Below are 21,971 nucleotides of genomic sequence, written 5' to 3' on the forward strand. Positions count from 1 at the left end.
GCGAGAATGGGAGGGAGGCAGCGAGATGCAGGATACAAATGGTCCTAGACGAGGGAGCATTTCCTCATCGTGTTGGGTTTGGTACCGGCAGATACGGGGAAAGTTTCGTCGTCGTGTCTCGTCGTCGCGGCTGCTGGAACCAGAACCCACAGCTTTCAAGGTTCCCCCTGTGGTATGGATGTTGACATGTGTGGGTGTGGGTTGCGCGAACTGGGGATGGAGCATGTCCGATGTTCGTGCAGATGCGATTGCAAATCAATCCGGGCGGCCTTGAGCGGCAACGAGCGGCGCTGGGGGGCGTCTGGAGGGTACTATGGTTTAGGGCCTAATCATGGCGCAAGGGTCTGATCCGGTGTGCCGGGATCAAATTGGCATTAGCTTGTCTCTTAGACCAGTTATACTCGGTACGTACCCCCCTTCTGCCGTTTCAATGCCCCTACATTAGCCCACAAGTTGCCTGAGCGTGGGCGCCGTTCTCGTTCACTCTGTGTGTCATAGCACATAGTGCTATGGTGCTAAGGAGGGGGTGGTGACCTCCTTGTGGTACTAGGCAGTATTCAAACACATTTACAGAACACGCTATTGATCAAACAAAGAAGAGACGAATGATACAAACCCCAAGGGGCTCAGTTTCACGTTCTCCAATGGCGCTCTTTCAAGTTTTGAAAGTAGACCTGAGCCCTGTCAATTTTGTCTTCGCTTGGATTCAAGAGGATTTGTCTGGCCTGGGATCTGGTGGGTTCTATGGCATCGGCACATCACTTTGTCTCCATTGGAATAGTGGCGTAGTAGTACGAAGGACGGTGGATAGAAAACATGTGCCACTATAGAGTCTAAGGTTATAACCGCCTGTAAAAGAGAACGGGCCCGCCCTATGAAGTTCCATACCGAGTGTCATCTCCGTCAATATCGATAAATAACCGAACGGAACGGTGCATACAGTACTATATTGAATCACTGTTGTCGATAACACTTGGTGCACGCGTGGCCTCTTACATAGCCACCCACAGCATTTTTCAATAGTGCCGCCACTAATTCACCTCTTCTGGCCGTGCGCCTTGACAAGACAGGACGTACCCGGTAATACTCAGTTGGGTCTATCGACATAATGTCAGCAATAAGACTGCTTCCCGTCAGTCGTCGGCCTCCTATCGAAGACACAATTTAATTTTCCTTCCTTGTCTCTGCCACGTTGTCTTTGTTCTTCACCGGAGAAGACTTGAGACTTGTGTTCTCCACCTTCCCGTCCCACTCGGTTAAACGGTTGGCTTACAGCCAGTATTTCATTTGAGCAGAAAGCCTCAGCTCGAGACGGAAATGGGAAAACTTCCTGGGGATTAATCAGATTGAACCAGTCAATTCCCGTAGGACGGCAGTGTATGTAAGAGGTTGAATTCAAGTGGGGAGGTATTGCAGGGTACGCCTGTGGTGCTCCTCCCCTCCATTCCTTCGTCGTGGTGCCGTTCTGTGCCGTTCCCTGTGCCCTGTCCAGATTTGCGGCAGCCGCCCCCGTCAGAAGGCTTAACTACATCAGCCAAAACGCATCTCAAACCACCGCTTTCCGTTGTTTCCAATCAGATCAAACCTCTCAGCTTCAAGACACGAAAATTCTCCCCGGCTTGGAACCCACTGCTGGCGGCAACTCGGTCGGCAAAGTCAGATTCGATCCTTACTGAGTAGTGGACCCAGAGCCTCACAGAACAAAGAGACTCAACCAGACCGACGTTTAGTGACGGTGCCGTATCTGTCCTCCTTGGTGGAGACCGCCACCCCGAGTCAACCCATCCTATCCTTTGGCCCAACGGCGATTAGGTACTGCTAGGCTGCTGGCTTGTCAGAGTGCTTGGTGCCTGGTGCTTCGCTGGAGAAGCTAGACAGCAGCCAGTTCCCCGCCCTGCCAGCCGGCTGAGCCTGCTGAGGACCCCACCAAGGCTTGCCATACAGGGGGTCTCACAATTGACGTCGTCCAGCAGCTCAACCAGCAGTTTGATAACCGTCTCTCCAGCTTATCACCAAGAGAGGTTCCACACCAAAGGAGGGAGAGAGAAAGAGAGGAGGTCCAGCAACAGCAAATTCAAGGAGCACCATCAGTCAGCCCAAAATGGAGCAGACCAAAGCCCTCAATGCTCTGGAGGCAAGTCGCCCTGTCTTGTTCAATTACGACGACGACCACCACCACCATCAACATCATCATAGAAGAAGCAGCCACACCACGTACTTGCAAAACAGCTAACTCTCTTCTTCACAGCCCTTCCTAGCCCTCTCCAAATCTGCTACCTCTCCTCGTGCTGCGGCCGACCTCATCAACCGTGCCACCTCCGCCCCCGGCACCTACGCCTTCACCGAGCTCCTCAGCACGCCCAATATCGCCGCCCTCGCGTCGTCACCCGAGCCGGAATTCCGGGCATGGCACACCCACCTCGAGCTCTTTAGCCATGGACTCTACGAGGGCTACGCCGCCGACGGCACCCTGCCACCCCTGAGCCCAGCCCAGCAGCTCAAGCTCCGCCAGCTCTCCCTGCTGACCCTCTCGCGCGACAAAGCCCGCCTCACCTACCCGGCCCTGATGCGCAGCCTTGGCCTCGCCACCCCTAGGGACCTTGAGGACCTCGTCATCGGCGCCGTCTACGCCGGCCTGCTCTCTGCCCGTCTCAACCCCGCCCGCCGCGAGGTCCAGGTCAACAACGTGGCGCCCCTTCGCGACGTACGCCCCGCCTCTGTCGCCGGCATCGTCACCACCCTGCAGGAGTGGTCTGCCCGCTGCGACGCTACCCTTGCCGAGCTCGAGGCCTCCGTCTCTGCCATCCGTGCCGAGGCCGCCCGCGCCGTGACCCGGAGGCGTGAGGACGAGAGGGTTGTTGCCGTCGCTGTCGCCGCTGAGGAGAAGGCTTCTGCCGCCGGCGGTGCCAGCCTCGCTCCTGAGGGAGGTTCTGGTGCAGGCTCGCGGCATAGGTCGAGGAAGACCCACGGCCACTCTGCCGTGGCCAATCTGCGGTCACAGATCAATGCCAGTGGCCCTCTCGGCAGCAGTGCAGGCGGCGGCGGTGCGAAGAGGAGCAGCGAGAAGCTGATGGAGAGCACGGCGGGCGCAGATGACGACGACGAGGCGATGGACCTGGATGACGACGCAGAGGGGCCCGGCCAGGGGCGAGCCAGTCGACGTAGGTTGTGAGGTGAATACGGACCAACCTTTGCCGAGAGAACGCGGTCATCAGGCACTCCTATACTTACTCGCCGTTTGCAAATCGGTCCAGATATGAATTGATGGCTTAAAACCACAGACGATACCGAGCACAATTGCCTCAACCACCGTGTGCAGTGCTCCCAAAAAACTCAAATGAGGAGATACCTCTCTAAACCTCGGTGGGGCTGGCTCGCCTTTCAATTATGGCGATAGACAGATTCGAGAACAAAGGACATCTTCTCAAACTACGACTTGGACTCGATTGTGTGTCTAGACACTGCAGCTGCACTGAAGTCATGACAATAATCCGATCAAATAAGATCCATTGATTCAAATGAAGCCCTGGTAAGGACGCGGTGGTTGCGGGAAACCCTGTCAACGACACCTCCCGAAAATAATGATATTAATGAACCGTCAAAGTTCAGCGCCCAAGAGTCTCTCTCCAAGCCAGCCCTGTCTGCCTTGCCTGTCCATTCGTATCCCAGGTATAAACTCGTATCAAGCTGGAGATGAAAGCTCTCCCTTCCCGCAAATCTCCCTTCTCAAATCGATGAGTAGTCGTACAAGTATAACGGCGTTCATTCACGCCAACGTAAAACCCCTCGCAGATTATCGTTGCGCTTGGTCCACTGACAAGAACAAAACGCCGCAAGATTTCCTTCCCACTTCTTCTCCCACTCGCGGACCGTCCTTCGCCCAGCTCGCCTCCGGGCAGCAACCTTGCGACGACTCTGGCATCAACGAATCGTTTCCAAGGTCCCTACTTGACCCAGCGAAGAAAAGAAGAAAATTGACTGGGTAATAATATCTCGCGTCGCTAGAAAAGTGGTCGATGGTGGAAATGAAAGTCGTAACGTCGTCAATTAGGTATTCTTTTTTTTAATTTTATGTTGAGGTTTGTGATATCCGCGTCAGTGATCACAGACGCTTGCCGGGCACGAAGATGAAAAGGACTGATAAGGCTGCATCAACCAGTGCTGTCACGGCTAGAACCATGATTGCTCGCTTCGCGAGCAACTTTCGGACATAGGGCTCTCGAACACGGGAGAAGTTGAAGGGCGTATACTCGCTGAGGCCTATCAGAGCAAGCACAGGATCCAAGGAGTACTGGTAGGAGGCGAGGAAATAGATGCCCAGGGTGAAGGGCAGAATGAGCTGCAAATATACGTCAGTGAAAACATATCTCGGTGATCTTGAAGTGGATCGCAACGTACCCAGCACCTTGTCAACCTCGATTTGTCGAGGAAGATCAAAACGAAGCCAGCCCAGAACGCGCCGAACATCGACACCAGCCCGATGATCAGCCTCATGATCAAGGTTGGTGGGATCAGGTTCCCCAGCGCCTTCATCCGCAGAAAACCTGGGAAAGCGTCCCTCTCCATGGCCTGGAACACGTAATCCTTAGCCAGGTCGAACACTTCAGGGTCATCCCTGCCCTCCTCCTCAATCGCCCTCGTGACGTCCTCGGTGATGTGCCCCGGTAGCACGATTTCTCTCTCGGCGCCAGGAAGCAAGAACGTGTACAGAATCTTCTCGGCCGATGCGCGTATGTCCTGTCGCGCCACAGTGTGCGCTGGCGAGTTCGAATCCGTAATCAGTTCTCGCGGGGTGCTACCGTGGCTGGGACGGGGCCCCTCGGTGGTGCTCTGGCGTGGAGAGTCGTAGAAAGCCGCGCCGGGCGTATTCTGAGTACCAGGTCCCGCTCGTTCCTCCCGCAAGTATGCTGACATTTGAGCGTCCTGATCGCGCTCCTTCTCAGTCGCGTACATCGATGGGCCAGGCGCGGAGAAGCTCATGTCGCCCATGCTCTCCAGGATCTGAGACGAACGCTTCGAGGCGTGTTCGGGGTCGGGTGTGCCAATCAGGACGGATCTGCGGAGCTCGCGGACGTAGTGTCGACATAATGTCATATGCTGGGCGACGTCGAGCCTATGATACATGGGTCAGAGGGATAATTCGGGATGGGGAAGGGACGGGCTTTCATTTATCGCTCGTCGGGTTCTTCGTACCAGAAGTCCAGATAGTCCACCGATCTTTGCTGGTCTCGCATAAAAATATAGAAGGAGAACAGGTCGACAGGAGGAAGAGTTCGCCGGCTCAACACTTCGAAAAGCGTTGGAAGTCGGTTCCTGTTGAGATCAGGAACGGGGGATGGTGAAAGGTCCCCCATCTTGAACTCGTCTGTTTCCAACTCGCAGGAACGGCAGGTGGGTGGACGGTACGAAGATGCAAACAAGGCGAAAATGGAGCGGTGCACTGGCGAAAATAGATTGATACGGGGTTCGACTCGCGATTGATGGGCTTGTCAATTGGGCGATGGTGACGGCTCGATAGAAATAAGGGGCGGGCGGGCGGTCGATCGATCGATTACGAAATAGGCTTGAGAGACTTGAAAGGTCAAGGTAGAATGAAGGAAAGAAGAAGGAAGGGAGAAAAACGAGTGGCAGGGTAATCTGAAAACCCAGGAATGAGGTGGATGGCCAGACGAAGGCGAACAATCGTGACTCCGTAGTGGTAAGAGGCTCGGAAGCAGTCTGGCTTGCTCGTGTTGACAGACGGCGCTTGACAATCGTCTCCGAGATTCAGAAGAGGCTGCAGCTGCACGGACCATACTCCCTCTGCCGTGACGCAGCGTGATATTTGCTCCACGCGAAACCGTTAGGGCGCTTCTGATTTGATGTCGAAAAGTGGGGCCTACGACTTGCTCATTTCACTACGTACCACGGCATGTACCACCACTGACTTCGGAAGATAATAATGAGCGCCTACTATAAAATTCGTGCTTTTAGGTGCTACATTTTCAGTTTCAGCCCCATTGCGTACATGCCACACATTTTCTCAGTAGCTATCTCAGTGGCTGTGCGTCACAATGACTTAACATTCAGCGCTTCAGCATTGATGTCTTTCGCAGACAGTCTCTCGTGTCTCTCTTCAAGCACCTGGAAGTTCCTAGAGTACAATTGAGCAGCGGAACATGATCACTGCCTCTGCCATCATGTCACGTATAATTCAACCTCTCATACACCAATCGAAACTCTCTACAATTGCTGCTCAACATTAAATCAATTTACTAGTTTCTGCACATGTTTGTCCAGACCTTGTTTGATGCAGTTCTCGCGGTGTCCTCGTCCATAAGCCTGTTGTCTTCTCTGTTCATGCGTAAACAGGAACTGGCTGCAGATGTTCCTATTACCTGTTCGGCAGGTACATGGGTACCCGCATGGTCGCAGTGATGATGGAAGTATCCCTTAGCCTAGCAGGAGCAGCTACAGTCAATCTTTCGCAACTTCTTGCTACAGAATCCTCGCAGTAGATATTCATTTTAATAACAACAGCGGCTTCATGATATCCAATATTATGACTGTTTATCTAATTCCAATTTGCCCTCAAATTTTCGTTTTGAACGTTGTTGAGTAGAGCCAGCAGCACCGGCCTCTTTGGGGGGGAAAACAAGTCACACACGTGATTGGTCAGTTCTGGTTCCTGCTCCGGCCCTGAAAATTCTGCCACCTTTGCCTACCGCCTTGCTAATTTCGAGCCCCCACACAATTTCGCATTGCAGGTCAAATCGTCCTCCCGACACCTACCACGAGCATCTCTGCAACTCCGACCACCACCACCACAATTTCTACGAATCCCCTCACCAATTCGCAGAGATGTCGTCCACCAAGAAGACCACCAAGACAGGCCGCTCCGCCATCCAGGACGTGGTCGCTCGCGAGTACACTATCCACCTCCACAAGAGGGTACGTTTTGCACAGCTCAAACGAGCCAAAATTCGCAGCTCGGCCCCGTTCATGCCCGGTTGATAGCAGCACGGCGGGGTATTGAAAAAGTTCGGAATGCTGACCGATTGAATTCGAAAAATTAGCTGCACGGTGTCACCTTCAAGAAGAGAGCTCCCCGCGCCATCAAGGAGATCAAGGACTTCGCCACTAAGTCGATGGTATGCATTTGACCACTTCCTTTTCCCCGGATCCGACAGTTGAAACTACATCTCCACTCCCCACGGCCGAACATTGCGAACATCACCAACGTGAAGCCGAGGGGAGCATGAGAATCAGGGTTGCATGGGAGATGGGCAGAAACAGACGCTGACTAGAGCTCACCTGCAGGGCACCTCCGATGTCCGCCTCGACCCCCAGCTGAACAAGAAGGTGTGGGAGCAGGGTGTCAAGGGCTGCCCATACAGACTCCGCGTCCGCATCTCTCGGCGCAGAAACGATGAGGAGGGTGCCAAGGAGAAGCTGTACAGCTACGTCCAGGCCGTCAACGTCAAGAACCCCAAGGGCCTGGTCACCCAGGTCGTTGAGGAGTAAACACGTCTGTGTTTCTGATGATGACGGGCGCGTTGGATGATGGGTAACCCCGCTAGGTTGGCGCAGCTGTGTGCGGCGGCGCTTCTCCCCGCGGGCGAAACGACGGGACGGCAATCCTTTGGTGTTTTTCTTGAGGGTGTGAGGGTCGGTCGATGACACTCAAAACTGGTTCCCTTGTCTGGTCATGGTGGCAATTGGGCTTTCCGGAGTTTTTTTCGACGGCGTCTAGCTTCGCATTATCGAGACCACATAGGTCACATGAGGAAGCAGCAAAAAATGGGAAAAGAACATTCAAGACATCTCGAATCCATACCCCGAGGGCGGCCACCGTCCAGTCTCGCGAGGCATCACCGAACTCGTAACTCCCTATGAAGACTGCCACTGACCCAGAGGAGAGCGGAAGCCTCATGTCTCTGGTTGTGGCAAATCCTCCTTTGTAGATACACTCAAGGTCATATGTCGAAAACAAACCAAGGTGGTATGTGCAATTTTGTGGAAAACAACAAAGTGCCTATGCTTGATGATTGGGTAGAACTGAACAAGACGACAATTCTGTGTCCCTTTGATCCATCCTTACCCGAAAATGCAATAATGCCATCCCCTCCCTTCTTCTTCAATCCTGCAGTGTCCTACCCTGAAAGTGCATTATGATCATTCTACGCGTTGACTCCATGCTCCCAAGTGAAAAAATGCAGTCAAATCCCCAACAACCTTCCAGTGCATCACTCACTCGTCGTCAAGATCCTTGTGACGGGCCAACACCTTGCGCTTGAACTCCTCAGGGTCCTTGTCCCAGAGCTCGGCAGCCTCAGCATTCAGCGGCGAGTCACTGCAGTATCAAAATGTCAGTTACCATCCTACAAGCTGGCCCTGCTTTCTTTGATCTTGCAGTTGTTGCCCATCCAATGTTTACCCTCTTGTAGTGGACAAAGAACTCGGCTTACTTATTCGGCTCTCCCAGCAGGCTCTGCAGGCTCAACAGCACAGTCCGGATGTTGTAGGCCGCAGACCACTTAGATTTGAGGATGTCCAGACAGATCCGGCCGGAGAAGTCGACGTTCGGGTGATAAATGGGAGTGCGGAACAGCACCTCAGGCGGCTTGTAGGGGTAGTCGGAGGGGAAGTTGAAGGTCAGCTTGAAGATCAGCCCGGCGTAGGGCGTGTCGTCGACGCCGTTGATCGTCGCGTGCCACTTGGTCAGGTCGCCGTCGGCTGAAGGAAAGGCGGAAATGCCGGGTGCGGGCGAGGTCATGAGCTGCATCAACTCGGTCTGGAGCCTGTCGTGCGAAGCGGCAGAAATAAATGATCAGCAGGTCGTTCCTTGGAGCAGGGCATCATGATTTTTTGTGGGACATAACATTACGAAGTCTCACTTCTCTTGGGGATGACTTACCTCTTGGTAACATTTGCGGACTCGGCGGCCTTTCTAGTACCGCCAAGGGGAGCACCGGCTGCCTGAGGGCCCTCCATAATGTGTACAAGTTACGAGAGGAGAATGTCTGGGTCGGAACACAGTCCTGGGGAGAGAAAGCTGTAACCTCGAGGGCGGGAAAGTCCAGTACGGAAGATTGCCAGCTGAGAACCAATAGCAGGCCGGCCAACGCAGCCGATGTCAGCTCTGTATCGATTGAAAGAACAGGTGAGCTTCTCGGCGGAAGAGGGAGAGGGGAAACGACATAAAAGATCCCGGGTCTTGTGCTGTCCAGTGCATAAAGAGGTTGGTGGGAGAGAAAAAGTAAAGAGGAAAAACGAGGCTGGTCGTCAGGCAAGCAGGTCTCACCCAGGACCCCTGCGGCGGCGGCTCAAGCTGCCCTTCTGAAGGTCGATTGTTTACTGCACGATCTGCTGCGGGGGGGTCGCCCCACTTGACACCTAGCAACCACCAGGTTTCTTCTACAGCAGTGGATTAGCGGCTCTCACTTACCCGCCGGCCTGTGCCCCTGCAGCCAACAGCGTTGCTCAGTCAATCGACGCGGCTGGGGCCTTTAGCTTCTGAGACAAACAAAAGAAGCCCCCAATTTTCAACCACTCAATTTGGACGACAAAGACTCGCCGCGCGATCAGACCAGTGCCACGCGACCTAATTTACGCGAACAGCACGCGACCTCTCTCTTCTTTTGTGATTTTCCGAGTTCGTGTTGATATTTTCGTGGTTCTGGATTTAAGAGGAAAAAAAGAAGAAAAGGAATTGGACCAAAGCAAAAATCGATTTCCGATTGTCTCATCTTGGATGCCGTTCAACTTCGTACCGTGTTGACTTGGGTGTGCACCCTGGTCTCACTTCACTTACACACATAAGTCCTGAACTGAACCGTTGAATGAGAGGATCTCTTGGTTTCTAGGCCAATATGCAACACTCTCAGCTAGATCCTTTACCAAGTGATCTACCGTTCAGGGTGGTGTCCAAGACCATCGGTAGAGGGGCCTATGCATCGTGAGCTCAGGCTGCCCCCACACCAGTCCCTCTCGGAGGTTCATGCGTACTGATGCGGACCCACAGGATCCGGAAGGCCATTCCCCTAGACGCTCACACACCAGTCTTTGCAGTCAAGTTCATACACAAGGGTTATGCTATCAAGAATGGCAGGATATCAGCAAAGCAGATCTCCATGGAGGTTTCCCTCCACTCGCACATTGGCCAGCATCCCAACGTCATCGAGTGGTTTGCTACTGGCGAGGATGCCATCTGGAGATGGATAGCCATGGAGTTCGCCGAGGGAGGAGACCTGTTTGACAAGATCGAGGCGGATAAGGGCGTGGCCGAGGATATCGCCCATCTATACTTCTTGCAGCTCATCAGTGGCGTCAGTTTCATGCACTCCAAAGGCGTCGCGCACCGAGACCTGAAGCCGGAGAACATACTGCTCAACGACACTGGTAATCTGAAGATTGCAGACTTCGGGATGGCGACCCTCTTCCAGTACAAGGGGCAAGTGAAGATGAGCTCTACCATGTGTGGCAGCCCACCCTACATCGCCCCTGAAGTGCTTCGCTGCGCGACAGGAGACAAGTCCATGAAATACAGGGCAGATCTGGTGGATATATGGTCATGCGGGGTCATCTTGTTCGTCCTGCTGGTCGGAAATACACCATGGGAGGAGCCTACAGAAAAGAAATGGGAATGGCGCGAGTATCTTCGGACCAACGGCCGGAGCACCGACGAGTTATGGGACGGGGTACCTCCAGAGGCGCTGTCTCTGCTGCGAGGCATGATGAATGTCGACGTGGACAAGCGCTTTTCGTTCGCGCAGATACGCCAGCATCCATGGTACACACGTCACAACCCGCTCCTCACCTCTGATGGAAAGATCCTAGACCCCATACAGCTCGCCACCCAGATGCTGGCCAGCCTTCGCATCGATCTCACACAAGAGCCTTCACCCTCTCAGCGGTCCGACGTAATGGACCTCGACTCGCAGCCGACAGCCGCAAGTTTCCCCTCTAGGATCTCTGCCACTCAGCCCGTGAACCCGATCAGCGATGTCGCCTTCGACTGGGAGCGGCCCTCCATGAGATCGATTGGCGCGATTGCGTCCACCCAGCCCGTCGCAGGCATCGACCTCTCCACCGCCGGACGGCCCATCCACGCGCTGGACGCCCTCGCCGACGAGCCCACCATGAGCCAGTTCTCGCAGGCGCCCGGTGTACCCCTCAGCCTGACGCAGCATGCAAGACGATTTAGGGACATCGTGCCGTCGTACAGCCTGACGCGCTTCTACTCCCACGTCCCGCCGCAGCTGTTGGTGCAGATGCTCAGCGATGCTCTGCACCAGCTGAACGTTCCCCTCCAGCCGCCTGCCGTCAAGCTCGATGCGGACCACATCAGCACGCTGCGGGTCAAGACCGCAGATGGGCGGGGCCAGAGCCTTCATGGGGAGATCATGGTGGACAAGTACGTCCTTCCGGATGGATCTGCCGAGGTGCTCGAGGTGCGGTTCGTCAAGATCAAGGGAGACCCGCTGGAGTGGCGGCGGTTCTTCAAGAAGGTGGCTCTATTGTGCAAAGATGGCATCTACAAGGATGTGTAAAGTAAGCATCACACTTTCGGCGGGACAGCATGGGGAGATTTCGTAGCTGCCCAGTGTTGGAAAGGTAGGGAGGAAGATAGAGAGAGGCAGAGTTGCATCAGAATGCATTCATGATTTGATGCGCAGCATGATTAGATGGGATATTAGATTACTTGGACTTTAGACAATAATTGCATGATGTAATCATGGCATGCCTGAATTGCACGTCTGTGGTAATGCCCTGTGCGTGGAGATGGGTCTACGAATATTGTGCTCCTTGTGCCGAAATATATATTTGCCGCTCCTCGCAATGAGCATCTTTATTTACTTTTTCATGGCAGGGGCCGTCACGGCTATAGAGAGCAAATCAAGGTCAGCAATCTGTTGTTGTTTTTTTAGCCTAGAAGAATGACGACTCGACGATTTAGATGTGTCCCATGATGTGCAAATATCGCGCGCCAGATCTATCAAGATCCCACAAGATACCACATATCCTTCAATTAATAATAATTATTGATCCCATCATAACATTGGTTACGTTTTGATACGCAGTCGAGACAGTAGACAAACAACTTTTGACTGCTATTGATGGTATCTTGGAAACGGGATCCATATAGACTGTGATAAATGAGCACGAAGTCTTATATTAATCTTTGAACATGGTGCTATTGTCATCGTTGTTGCGTTAGACTACTAGTGCTGTGTTTTTAGGAGAGATTCCCGTGTGAGCTTGTTTATAAGACTTTGCTCTATGTATGCTTTTCGAAGTTATACATCTAAGAGACGCCATAATTTACGAGCTCTGTGCTCTCGCCCTCCTCGAGAGGTTCGGATTTTGTATCCTGAACTTCGAGAAGCGACAATTGGGACGTAACTAGTCTGTCCTTGCATGTCAAGCACCCAATGCATATTCCATGTCTATCATGTACGCCAAATCAAAAGCTCGGAAGTATCCCATCCCGTTCATCGATAAGCCCTTCCTTGGTCCCCTGCATCACAAGCGGCCACGCAGCCAAAGCATAGTTCGATCTCCTCCTCAAGATATAAGGAACAGTAATCCCCTCAAACCGCGGCAAAGACTTCCCCGCGGGACTGAACGCATGCAAGAAATACGTCTGGCTAAAATCCATCTCCCAGCTTGCCCCCTTGGCCCGCTTGTTCCATCTGTCCAGCGCATCGAGCGTGGCGACGTTGGCCTGCTCGCCCAGCGTGACCAGCTTCTCGCCGGGCCGTCTCTCGGAGAACAAGTCGTAGGTGCTCCTCTCGTCGGACCAGTCCGTGGGCGCGAAGGCCTTGTAGTCCATGATGAGCACCTCGCCGGGGACGTAGGCGATCCTCTCGGCGATGGAGGTGATGAGGCCGGTGCTGTGTGTTTGCCGCTCCCCCGTGAAGACGGTGGGCATGTCTTGTATCATCAGCTGCACGAGCGCTGAGGTTTTCTTGGCCATGAAGCAGCCGTTGTTGATGTTCCCGTCGACCTGCCGTCCGACGATCGCGGCGAATCCCGCACGAAGGAGAGGTAAGGGAGAGCGTAATGTCAGGACGTCCCAGTCGAGATAGATTCCGCCATATATCGCCATCTGCTCCATGCGTATGAAATCTAATTTGTGTTCGATGAAGTCAAAAGGTAGGCCGTTGGCGGTCGAGGTTGGTGGAGTGATATGGTTGATCTTGACCGTATCCGAGAATGTGGTGAGGATCTTTCGGGTCCATGATGAACCATATCTAATAGCTCGATGAACCTCGCTTTGGCTGTAGTCTGTATGAATAAAGATTACGGATGGTTGAATGAACTGGTAGGCTGAGTACATGCAGAGAAAAGACTGGAATGAGAACTCCATCTCAGACTCCTCAGCTGGTTTCAGTGTAATGAGGTGGACTATGCGAGGAATTTCATCATGATATGTGTGCTGTTTGGCTGGTTCGAGGACCCCCCTCAGAGCTGTCCCATGACAGGATGGCAGGCAACCCACCAAGAGCAGGGCCAGCATGCTGAGAACAGACACATGCTTTCGACGTGACATCTGTCGAAGGGGGGCACTCTGAATAGATTTGCGTTAAACGCTATTAAATGCGTGTGGTGAGCACTGGATAATGATCAGGACACATTTGGGTTTGCGTGTCGAAAGAAATATGTTAAATGTAAACAAAATCCTTCACGCGAAATAAATCATCAAAAGTACACATCCCTTACCAAGGGTTGGAATGTTGGAATGTCGGTGTCTCGGCTCGATTTGACCACAAAACTGAGGCGAGAGTTAACCTATCTTGAAGGGCAGCTCAATAGGCCCCTGGCAACCACCTGCTCAGCTCGCTCACCTGGTACCTATACCGCACAGCATGTGAGGCGCCGACGAGAAGACAAGGGCCGGTACAATTTCATGGTCGTTAAACACACGAAGTAAAGTGCCCGGATGCTGTTCGGGGGGGGGGGGGGTGGATATGATGATTGACGGATAAAATGCGGCGATGATTAGTCTGTATATATTCAACTCCTGATAGCCTTTATGGAAAAGAAAGAAAGGAAATTGCAAATATAAACGGCGTGTCGTTTTGCAAGCAATGATCTAGGTCGACAGCTTATTCTCCCGAAGCCCACCTCCCTTAACAGCAACAGCAGTCATCAACGCCCTTGATGCAAGCCTCGCAGCACTCGCAACAGATGAAACAGGCGCAGCTGAGTGGTTTTCGGTTAGTAAGGATGGAATATAAGGACATTCCGATTTCGATAAACATACAGATCGACTATCGAGACGTTAGTTAACACGCCAGATGATTGGGAAAATTAGAATGATGTTTTCATAGGGTTACTCACATATAAGACCTCCTCCCCTGAGACCCAGACGTGACTGGATTGATTTAGGCTCGGTTGAATTCTATACCGGCCAACAGTTAGGAAGAGGCTATGCCCCATAGCATGGAAAAAAGTAAGCAAGCAGTCCAAAACTTACCTCGTCCTGGGGTGGCGACGGGGCTGTGGACTCCATCTCAATGTCAGCGGCTGGGCGCGGTGCCATCTGTGCCTGAGAGTGGGGTTGCGACTGAACGGGCGACATGATTTCAGTGATTTATGAGGATATATCTCTTTTTTGGGGGAGGTAAATGTTGAAGATGGCTGTATCTGGTTCAGGAAGAAAGACAAGAAGGACTTGAGCCTCCCAAAAATTCAGCAACACGAAAAGACCGAGAAGCTTCGAAATATAAAGCAGGTTGAAGGGAGAGTCGTCTTTACCTGAACGGCTATTCGGCATTGACCTGAAGCAAGATAAAACAAGCTTTCTGTCAACCCACTGTAGATCTAGAGGGGCCCGCCAGCGGCTCTCGGTGCTAGAGCAAGGTCCAGCCAATCTGCGCGTCCTCTACTGGGCCGTCCCAAGGTCATTGATTTGGTTTTTGAGGCTGGCCGCCTCATTTCATCTCTACGTCATTACATGAATAAAAGTTGCACGGCAAGGGATATAGCTGCGTCTCTGGGCAGCCCACTCGGTTGGGGTCGCAGCAGCATCCTCGTATTCAAGAGGCACAATGCTACGTCGTTAGCTAACGCTCCATTCACAGGCATAGTACCGAAGATCCTGAACCTATCTGCCAGGACCACGGCTTCCGTGGTCGGAGCAGCGAGAGGGATTGCTACATGCAGGAGGGGGTGAAATTGATTGATATCTACCTTGGTATGCAGTAGGCTAATTGATTCTTGGCTCAGACGTATACACAAGTCGATGCACATGCAGGACAAATAAGTAACCCGGCCCGGAGACAATTACGTGACGATAAGTAAAATGTCCTCTGCGCCCGAAGTCTGTGTCTTTCCCGGTTCCTGAGAAGGGTGCCTGCTTAATTACTTACTCAAGGATCTACAATATGCAGCTCATAAGCCTCATGTGCACCTCGCATAAAGCTGCAGATAAACATTGACACCCTGCTAAGCATGTAGTTGCTCGTGATAATTTCAATTCGGAGTGACAGGCCTCCTAAGTCGGTTCATGTAAGCTAAAAAATCTGAAACATCTCATCAATTAGCTATTGGATGAGAGATTCGACCATGTCATTGTCACCACAGTCTGCTAATTTACTTGTTTGGCAACTTCTCTCATGCAAGTCAAGCCGAATCCGAACAGGGAAAAAAAGAAGAAGACCCGAGAAGAAGGAAAGCTTCTAGATGTGGCGCAAAGGCTCCCTCCCTCCTTGATTCTCAGCTCATGGTCAAATGCGGCACTTCCTCCCATCTGTTTGGAATCTTCAGAAGTGGGTGTAGTCGATCCCAATACTCCATGCAGTCAATCAGGACGTGATGCTGCCTATGCACCTTGATGTCCACGTGCCATCAACACCGCTCCCATCTCTATTCACCCAGGGGGGTTGTATCCGAGCCCCACCTGAACCAACACAGTTCTTCTCACCCCCTCCATCAGCAGTGTCCCTTTTTTCCTTTTCTTTTCTCCGCAGCGCCCAAAGGTTCAATCTAGTGTTTTGGATAAGAGGTGCATCATTCGATGGTGCGTGCACCGGCTACCACGGAAGCACGCAGTGTATTCCCTGTCCTGGTGGCCTGAGCTACGTTAATTAGTCGTCCTGCGAGAACAAAAAACCGGCGGGCCACAGAGCTGCGCCGCTGCCTACAGTTGTCTAGTGCTGATGATGGTGGGCGCTGTGCTTACTGGCTTCCTTAGACTGGCTACTGCAAACGGGTTAATCTTCTTTGTAGCAAAACAGAGCAATGATGTTCGCATGAAATATATGCTCTCTACTACAAAATGCCTGATAAGGCACCGGTGTGCCTTGCCCCGGGCCCCTTCTTCGAAGACAAGGAGACCATGAGGAATTATTATGTAGCATTGGGAGGATCAATTTAATGCCTTGTCGACGCATGTTGGTTTTCGGTGCAGTAAGACGCCAGCCCATCACCCAAGCGACAACGTTGGAACTTGTACCCGCATAGACACCCCCGCATGCTTCTTGGCCTAAACCAGGGCAAAAAACATGGTCGCCTGTTCAGCTCGTTAGTGGTGATCACTCTAGGAATACTAGTCCACCCCCCTGGTGCTGGATGCAGATGCCGATTCTCTCCTTCATCAATGCTCAAAGTAATATCAAGTGATGCATGCGACTCTGTTATGACATGTAAAAGCGGAATGTGTTTGTTGCACTGGAGCCAGTCTTGAAACGCTCATCTCCATGCGGAAGGCCAAGAAAGTCATTCCCACTCCTTGAGCGAGTACAAAGCTACGTCGGTCCATAGTATTTTTAAGGCCAGGACAGGACCATGCCGGGCGATCGCCAAGTGTGGAGGCTTACTACCTACCAACCTTAAATTCCGTGGAGCGCTATCTTATTTGGGAAGGTCGCATAATTGTGGCTCGCATCATCAATATAACGCGTAGTGATGTACATTGTACGTTATGGAAATGGGTTTGTAAGAGAGAAAAGACAGCAGGAGGAAGACCTGGATGTTTGGATACTTCCGCCTCGGAAGTTCGGGGGCTTTTCACAGTGTAAGTAAGCAAAGAATCCTGAGTATAAATAAGTATCTTCTTCCTCCTACTTGAGTGAGTGAGTGTGTGTGTGTGTGTGTGTGTGTGTGACTGGATCTCTCTGCCTACCTCCTCCCCCTCCCCCTCCTCCTCCTTCTTGGTAGCAATAGGCTCTTCCTCCTCCTCAAGGCTACCATCAACATGCGTTTCTTGATTGCCGCGGCCTCAGCGGCCATCCTGCTGACTTGCTCGGCAGCCCCTGCAACGTCGTCGAGCAAGCATGTGCTTCACGAGAAGCGAGAGGGACGACCTCACTCGTGGCAGAAGCGGAGTCGTGCCGATGCTGAGCATGTCATGCCTATCCGGATTGCCCTGCGTGAACGCAACATTGAGAATGCCGAAAAGTACATTTATGATGTTGCCGATCCCAGGTCGCCCAATTTTGGTGAGATAGATGCTTTTCATTTATATAGTCTTGAACATATCTCTCTATTATCAATCTTGGCAGAGATGCTTTTTCTTTCTCTATTTTTTTTTGTTCTTTTTCTTCATTTCTACAAGTAGATCAAGACAATGTGGCTAATCAGCAATCATGATATGGCCAACAGGCAAGCACTGGTCCGCGGAAAAGGTTGCGAATACATTCGCTCCGCATCCAGAGACCAAGAACACCGTGATGAACTGGCTCGAGGAATCTGGCATTGAGAAATCTAGGATGTCACTCTCGACAGGTATGATTGATCACCAACTATGTTCCTGTTGAGGGCTCATGCTTTATGCACTTGCTAACGTTTATATTTCAGGGCACAACTGGGTACAATTCGAGGGCACGGTAGAGGAGGCAGAAAGGCTCTTTGCAACAGAGTACTGGCACTACCAGCACCTCGAGACGGGCGGATCTCGCCTGGCCTGCGACCACTACAGCCTCCCCGAGCACATCCAGGAGCACGTCGACTTCGCCATGCCCACCATCCAGCTCGAGGGTCTCCAGCCCGTGGCCAACGCCATCACCAGCCGTGACCTCATGACCGAGATCACCGACGGCGCCGTCCTGGGCACGTATCCCTGCGGCGAGCTGGTCACCATCGACTGCCTGCGCGCCCTGTACAACTTTGGGCCCGGAAACACCTCGGCAGCAGGCAACAAGATGGGCATCGGCGAGTGGGCAGACTACCTGTACGAGCCGGACCTGCCCATCTTCTTCAAAAACTTCACGTCGCCGCAGATCCCCGCCAACGTGACGCCCGAGTTCATCTCCATCGACGGCGGGCTCACGGCCAACCTGACGACCGTCTCGCAGGACTCGGGGATAGAGTCTGCGCTGGATTTCCAGTCTGCTTACTCCATCATCTACCCGCAACAGCTGAGGCTGTACCAGGTTGGGGATGGTGTGAATGTCGACAGTGTGGGCACTTTTAACATCTGGCTGGATGCTCTGGATGCTAGCTATTGCACGTATGAGGGTGGAGATCAACCTTATGTCGGTGAGTTGAATCAATTACGTCGGAACTCTGTGTGGACGTTACTACAATCACGTCACGGCTAGAGAGGAGAAACAGGACAAGGAGATAAAGAGAGAGAAAATAATAACTGACACTCGAGAGACAGATCCCGCATATCCTGACCCGAATGACAACGAGGGTGGCTACACAGGACCGCTGCAATGCGGTGGCGCTCCCATCTCCAATGTCTTGTCAGTGAGCTATGGGCAGATCGAAGTAAGTCAACACAAGATGGCCACTGAGTCTCACTACCCAACAGAAGCCACTGCTGACGTATTACATCGTTCCCAGGGTGCCCTGCCATACTTCTATCAAGTCCGTCAGTGCAACGAGTGGATGAAGCTCGCCCTGCAGGGCGTGAGCGTCTTGTTCGCCAGCGGAGACTCGGGCGTGGCCAACAGATACAATGCTGGCTATCCCAACTCGTGTCTGAATTCCGAGGAGTTATACGTTGATATCAACGGCACTCGCTACTCTCCGTCGTTCCCTGGAAACTGCCCATACATCACCACAGGTGCGTCTTCCTGAGCTCCTCCTTTACCTCTCTTTCTATCGTTTGAGTGCCTTCTTGCTAATCACTAGAAAAAAAAATCCAGTGGGAGCCACACAGCTCATCACCAATGACACCAGCGACGGAGAGTCGGCAACAACAGACTTCGGCTCCGGAGGCGGTTTCTCCAACGTCTTCCCCCTGCCTTCCTACCAGAGCACCGCCGTGGGCAAGTTCATGGAGAAGTACGCGCCCGACTACGGCCCCAATGTATACAACGACACGGGCAACGCGCGCGGGTTCCCAGACGTGTCGGCCGTCGGGTGGCAGGTCGTGACGGTCTTCAACGGCTCCACGTACGGCGTGGGCGGCACCAGCGCCAGCGCGCCCATCTTCGCGGGCATCGTGACGCTGCTGAACGAGGACCGCATCGCGGCGGGCAAGGGGCCCATTGGGTTCCTGAACCCGACCTTGTATGCGAACCCGGATGCATTTAATGATATTACTATTGGGAACAACGCGGGTTGTGGCTCGGGCGGGTTCAATGCCACGCCTGGGTGGGACCCCGTGACTGGGCTGGGGACGCCTGATTACGAGAAGTTGAAGGCAGTCTTCCTGGCTCTTCCTTGAGGTACTTTTGAGGTGTCTTTGAAGAGGAGGCATGGTCGGAAGACAAGTATATAATGAAGCCTGTATTGAGGAATGAATCGATATGGCCCCACCACTTTGCATACTGCTTGTCTTGGTTCACTTTGCACAGGATAAGAGGTGTAATTGGCAGTATTCGGAGTGAGATTGCGCGCACTTTCATTGGTGTCCTGCCTTGTAGAGTCCCTTTTACCTAAATCCTTTCAACCTCAGTCTCCCAGCTTCATATGAGCAAACCACACTGTCCATCCACCTCCAGAATATCTCCTACACCCACTCTAGTCTGTATGTATATATGAACGTCTTTGTGCGCCGTCAAAGGCTCGGGGTTGGCGGGTGGTGTCGTTCTCCGCATTACGGTGGGATGTAGCTTGGAGCAAGGTGACCTGTCTAACATTAGCTATGAATATTAATACTTCGCAGCCCGAATGCCGTGATCATACGCCGCTGAGAAATCATCACCTTCAATCTCATCCATGCGAATTGATACGACCTGGAAGAAGACATCTCGGCCGAGAGCCGGTATTGAGACGAACTGGACATGTATGTCAATCGTAGAATGGTGCTGCCATGAGAATGGACGACATGTACTTACCAGAATTGATCAATCAAAAGGTTGACCTGCTGTGTTAAGAGTGGACCGTTCGTGATTCCGATGGGGGGCGGGGGGGGGGGGGGCTGGTACTTACAGGACCTTCAACGAACTACCTCATCGCATGGTACTCAACTCGTGGTCGAGATTCTTCATCTCTTCGCAAATCGGTGATGCCTTCAAGCTGCCGCCATACCTGATCTGCAATTGAAGACAAGAAGCAAGAAATGTAGTACTCACAAGAAAGAAAATGTTGTCGTCTTGAGAAGGCATCTTGGTGTAGTCACAAGACAAAATCCAACGACTGCGGCCCAAAAAAGGACAGCGCCCGAAGACACAGTATGTGGCCTCTTTGGCAAACCCTCGGAGGGTAATTACCTCCGCATAACAACAATACTGGTCCCACAATGCTTAATTGTCTTCGCGGCAAGACTGGTGGCGTCTGTCGGTGACCTGTGATTCCCTTACACCGAAGTGAAGGGCAGGCCCCTACTGGAAAACTGCCCCTTCAAGCCGGTCAGTCCGTTCGGCACAACGCAAATGAGCTTCCCCTGTGCAAAATAACCCGCTGAACCAAAAGGCACCAAAAACGCACGAGTCGGCATACGTTGTGGTGCATGGTTGGTGCAGAACAGGCGAGCGGGCTCTTTCGAGTCCGCAGGGAGTTTTTTTTTAATACACCTCCCCAGCCCCGTTACCTGTCCTTCGACGCAGACAACAGCGGGCCTAAGCAGGTAAACTACCCTTTCCAGGTAAAAGACGACAGCATCCCAAACACACCAGCTGCTGGACGCAGGTCGGCCGGAGCGGATAAAAATTTGTTGGTGCGGGTTGGAACAGCCCGACCTCACCGCGATGAAAAATTTGCTGTCCGAGAGGTCGTGATCCCATAAGGTGTTTTTTTCGAACCTCCCCGCCGAAGCAGAGAGAGACGAAAAAGTCCAGAACGCTACAGGGACTCTCGGGTGCAGCCCGGCCTGGTTGCTTTGTGTCCTGGAGAGACGATTGTGCCATTCCCCGGAGGTGATACCGCGCGATGCAGAGACACCGCCCTCCACAGCCTCGCAGAGTGCCCCGTCTGGAACGGAACACTCACCCCCGTGGGATGGGATGGGTGTGATGAGCCTGTACTCGGTTTTTGTAACACTCAAATGAGGCAGTTGGATGGGGCCGAAGCCTCCTGTCAAGTGATGGCGGTTATAGTTGCTGTGTTGTCGATGTGCTGTGCTGTTGTCGTTCCCTAAATGTTAGCATGGCAATATCTGTGAAGACACTGGATGTTAGTTGTTCGCTGATGTCAAATTTGATGATAGGGTCAGTGTGATCTGAGGGCAGGGTGTCAAGGGCTTGCCCATGTTTTTGGTCTTCATTCAACGCCACCTTACGCGTGGCAGCAGCTCTAGGGCAGGTCTTTGGATGACGCGTCTTAGGAAGATGGCTGAGGCAAAGGTGACGCGTGGGATATGATAATACTTACCGAATCATTGGAATAGGGACTTGCTGTTGAATCTCTGTTGGTTGCTTGGTGTTGCTTTGATGGGTCAGCGCTCAGGTTCAGGTCAGGCTATGGTCGCCGCAAGCAGCTGCAGGCATGGAGGCAGCTTGAAGGGCGGCGCAAGGTCGATTGATTTGTTGTTTCTGAAGTTGAGGCAGTCAGTATCGAGAATTCAATAGAAATATTAATCCTAGGATGCTGAGTATGCTCACTGGAGGCATGCATGGAGATAAGCTGCTCTAGGGATCATCTGATCGGCAGGT

At 52.6% G+C, this 21,971-nt stretch overlaps 8 protein-coding genes across 8 annotated transcripts; 4 read left to right on the forward strand and 4 right to left on the reverse strand.

The window, feature by feature from the left end:
- The first annotated feature begins 1,993 nt into the window (after positions 1–1,993).
- M406DRAFT_322708 (uncharacterized protein) lies at positions 1,994–3,434 on the forward strand. The gene is made up of 2 exons (XM_040919681.1): positions 1,994–2,134; positions 2,249–3,434. The coding sequence occupies exons 1-2, from the start codon at positions 2,102–2,104 to the stop codon at positions 3,170–3,172; spliced, it is 957 nt and encodes a 318-aa protein (XP_040775700.1). The 5' UTR covers positions 1,994–2,101; the 3' UTR covers positions 3,173–3,434.
- A 57-nt stretch (positions 3,435–3,491) lies between these two features.
- On the reverse strand, positions 3,492–5,705 carry M406DRAFT_291914 (uncharacterized protein). The gene is made up of 3 exons (XM_040919001.1): positions 5,194–5,705; positions 4,399–5,113; positions 3,492–4,339 (listed from the first exon to the last, which is right to left on the reverse strand). Exons 1-3 carry the CDS (start codon positions 5,352–5,354, stop codon positions 4,103–4,105), a joined length of 1,113 nt encoding a protein of 370 aa, XP_040775701.1. The 5' UTR covers positions 5,355–5,705; the 3' UTR covers positions 3,492–4,102.
- A 1,084-nt stretch (positions 5,706–6,789) lies between these two features.
- Positions 6,790–7,801, forward strand: M406DRAFT_356645 (uncharacterized protein). The gene is made up of 3 exons (XM_040923497.1): positions 6,790–6,930; positions 7,056–7,130; positions 7,300–7,801. The coding sequence occupies exons 1-3, from the start codon at positions 6,841–6,843 to the stop codon at positions 7,501–7,503; spliced, it is 369 nt and encodes a 122-aa protein (XP_040775702.1). The 5' UTR covers positions 6,790–6,840; the 3' UTR covers positions 7,504–7,801.
- A 428-nt stretch (positions 7,802–8,229) lies between these two features.
- On the reverse strand, positions 8,230–8,973 carry M406DRAFT_340289 (ubiquitin-conjugating enzyme; the record flags this gene model as incomplete). Its single annotated transcript, XM_040921541.1, has 3 exons — positions 8,230–8,332; positions 8,448–8,780; positions 8,897–8,973. The coding sequence occupies 3 exons, from the start codon at positions 8,971–8,973 to the stop codon at positions 8,230–8,232; spliced, it is 513 nt and encodes a 170-aa protein (XP_040775703.1).
- Positions 8,974–9,851: 878 nt separating this feature from the next.
- Positions 9,852–11,721, forward strand: MUS-58 (response to DNA damage stimulus, spore germination; the record flags this gene model as incomplete). The annotated part of the gene is made up of 2 exons (XM_040918347.1): positions 9,852–9,937; positions 10,004–11,721. The coding sequence occupies 2 exons, from the start codon at positions 9,852–9,854 to the stop codon at positions 11,529–11,531; spliced, it is 1,614 nt and encodes a 537-aa protein (XP_040775704.1). The 3' UTR covers positions 11,532–11,721.
- A 724-nt stretch (positions 11,722–12,445) lies between these two features.
- M406DRAFT_260439 (uncharacterized protein) lies at positions 12,446–13,501 on the reverse strand (the record flags this gene model as incomplete). Its single annotated transcript, XM_040917365.1, has 1 exon — positions 12,446–13,501. The coding sequence occupies one exon, from the start codon at positions 13,499–13,501 to the stop codon at positions 12,446–12,448; it is 1,056 nt and encodes a 351-aa protein (XP_040775705.1).
- A 472-nt stretch (positions 13,502–13,973) lies between these two features.
- M406DRAFT_356651 (uncharacterized protein) lies at positions 13,974–14,679 on the reverse strand. The gene is made up of 4 exons (XM_040923498.1): positions 14,462–14,679; positions 14,326–14,386; positions 14,249–14,255; positions 13,974–14,187 (listed from the first exon to the last, which is right to left on the reverse strand). The coding sequence occupies exons 1-4, from the start codon at positions 14,564–14,566 to the stop codon at positions 14,115–14,117; spliced, it is 246 nt and encodes an 81-aa protein (XP_040775706.1). The 5' UTR covers positions 14,567–14,679; the 3' UTR covers positions 13,974–14,114.
- A 2,413-nt stretch (positions 14,680–17,092) lies between these two features.
- M406DRAFT_278354 (subtilisin-like protein) lies at positions 17,093–19,696 on the forward strand. Its single transcript, XM_040918348.1, has 6 exons — positions 17,093–17,426; positions 17,590–17,712; positions 17,785–18,465; positions 18,590–18,699; positions 18,775–18,997; positions 19,080–19,696. Exons 1-6 carry the CDS (start codon positions 17,183–17,185, stop codon positions 19,601–19,603), a joined length of 1,905 nt encoding a protein of 634 aa, XP_040775707.1. The 5' UTR covers positions 17,093–17,182; the 3' UTR covers positions 19,604–19,696.
- The last annotated feature ends 2,275 nt before the right edge of the window (positions 19,697–21,971 follow it).

Source organism: Cryphonectria parasitica (assembly GCF_011745365.1).
Source record: "Cryphonectria parasitica EP155 unplaced genomic scaffold M406scaffold_5, whole genome shotgun sequence".
Lineage (NCBI taxonomy): Eukaryota > Fungi > Ascomycota > Sordariomycetes > Diaporthales > Cryphonectriaceae > Cryphonectria > Cryphonectria parasitica.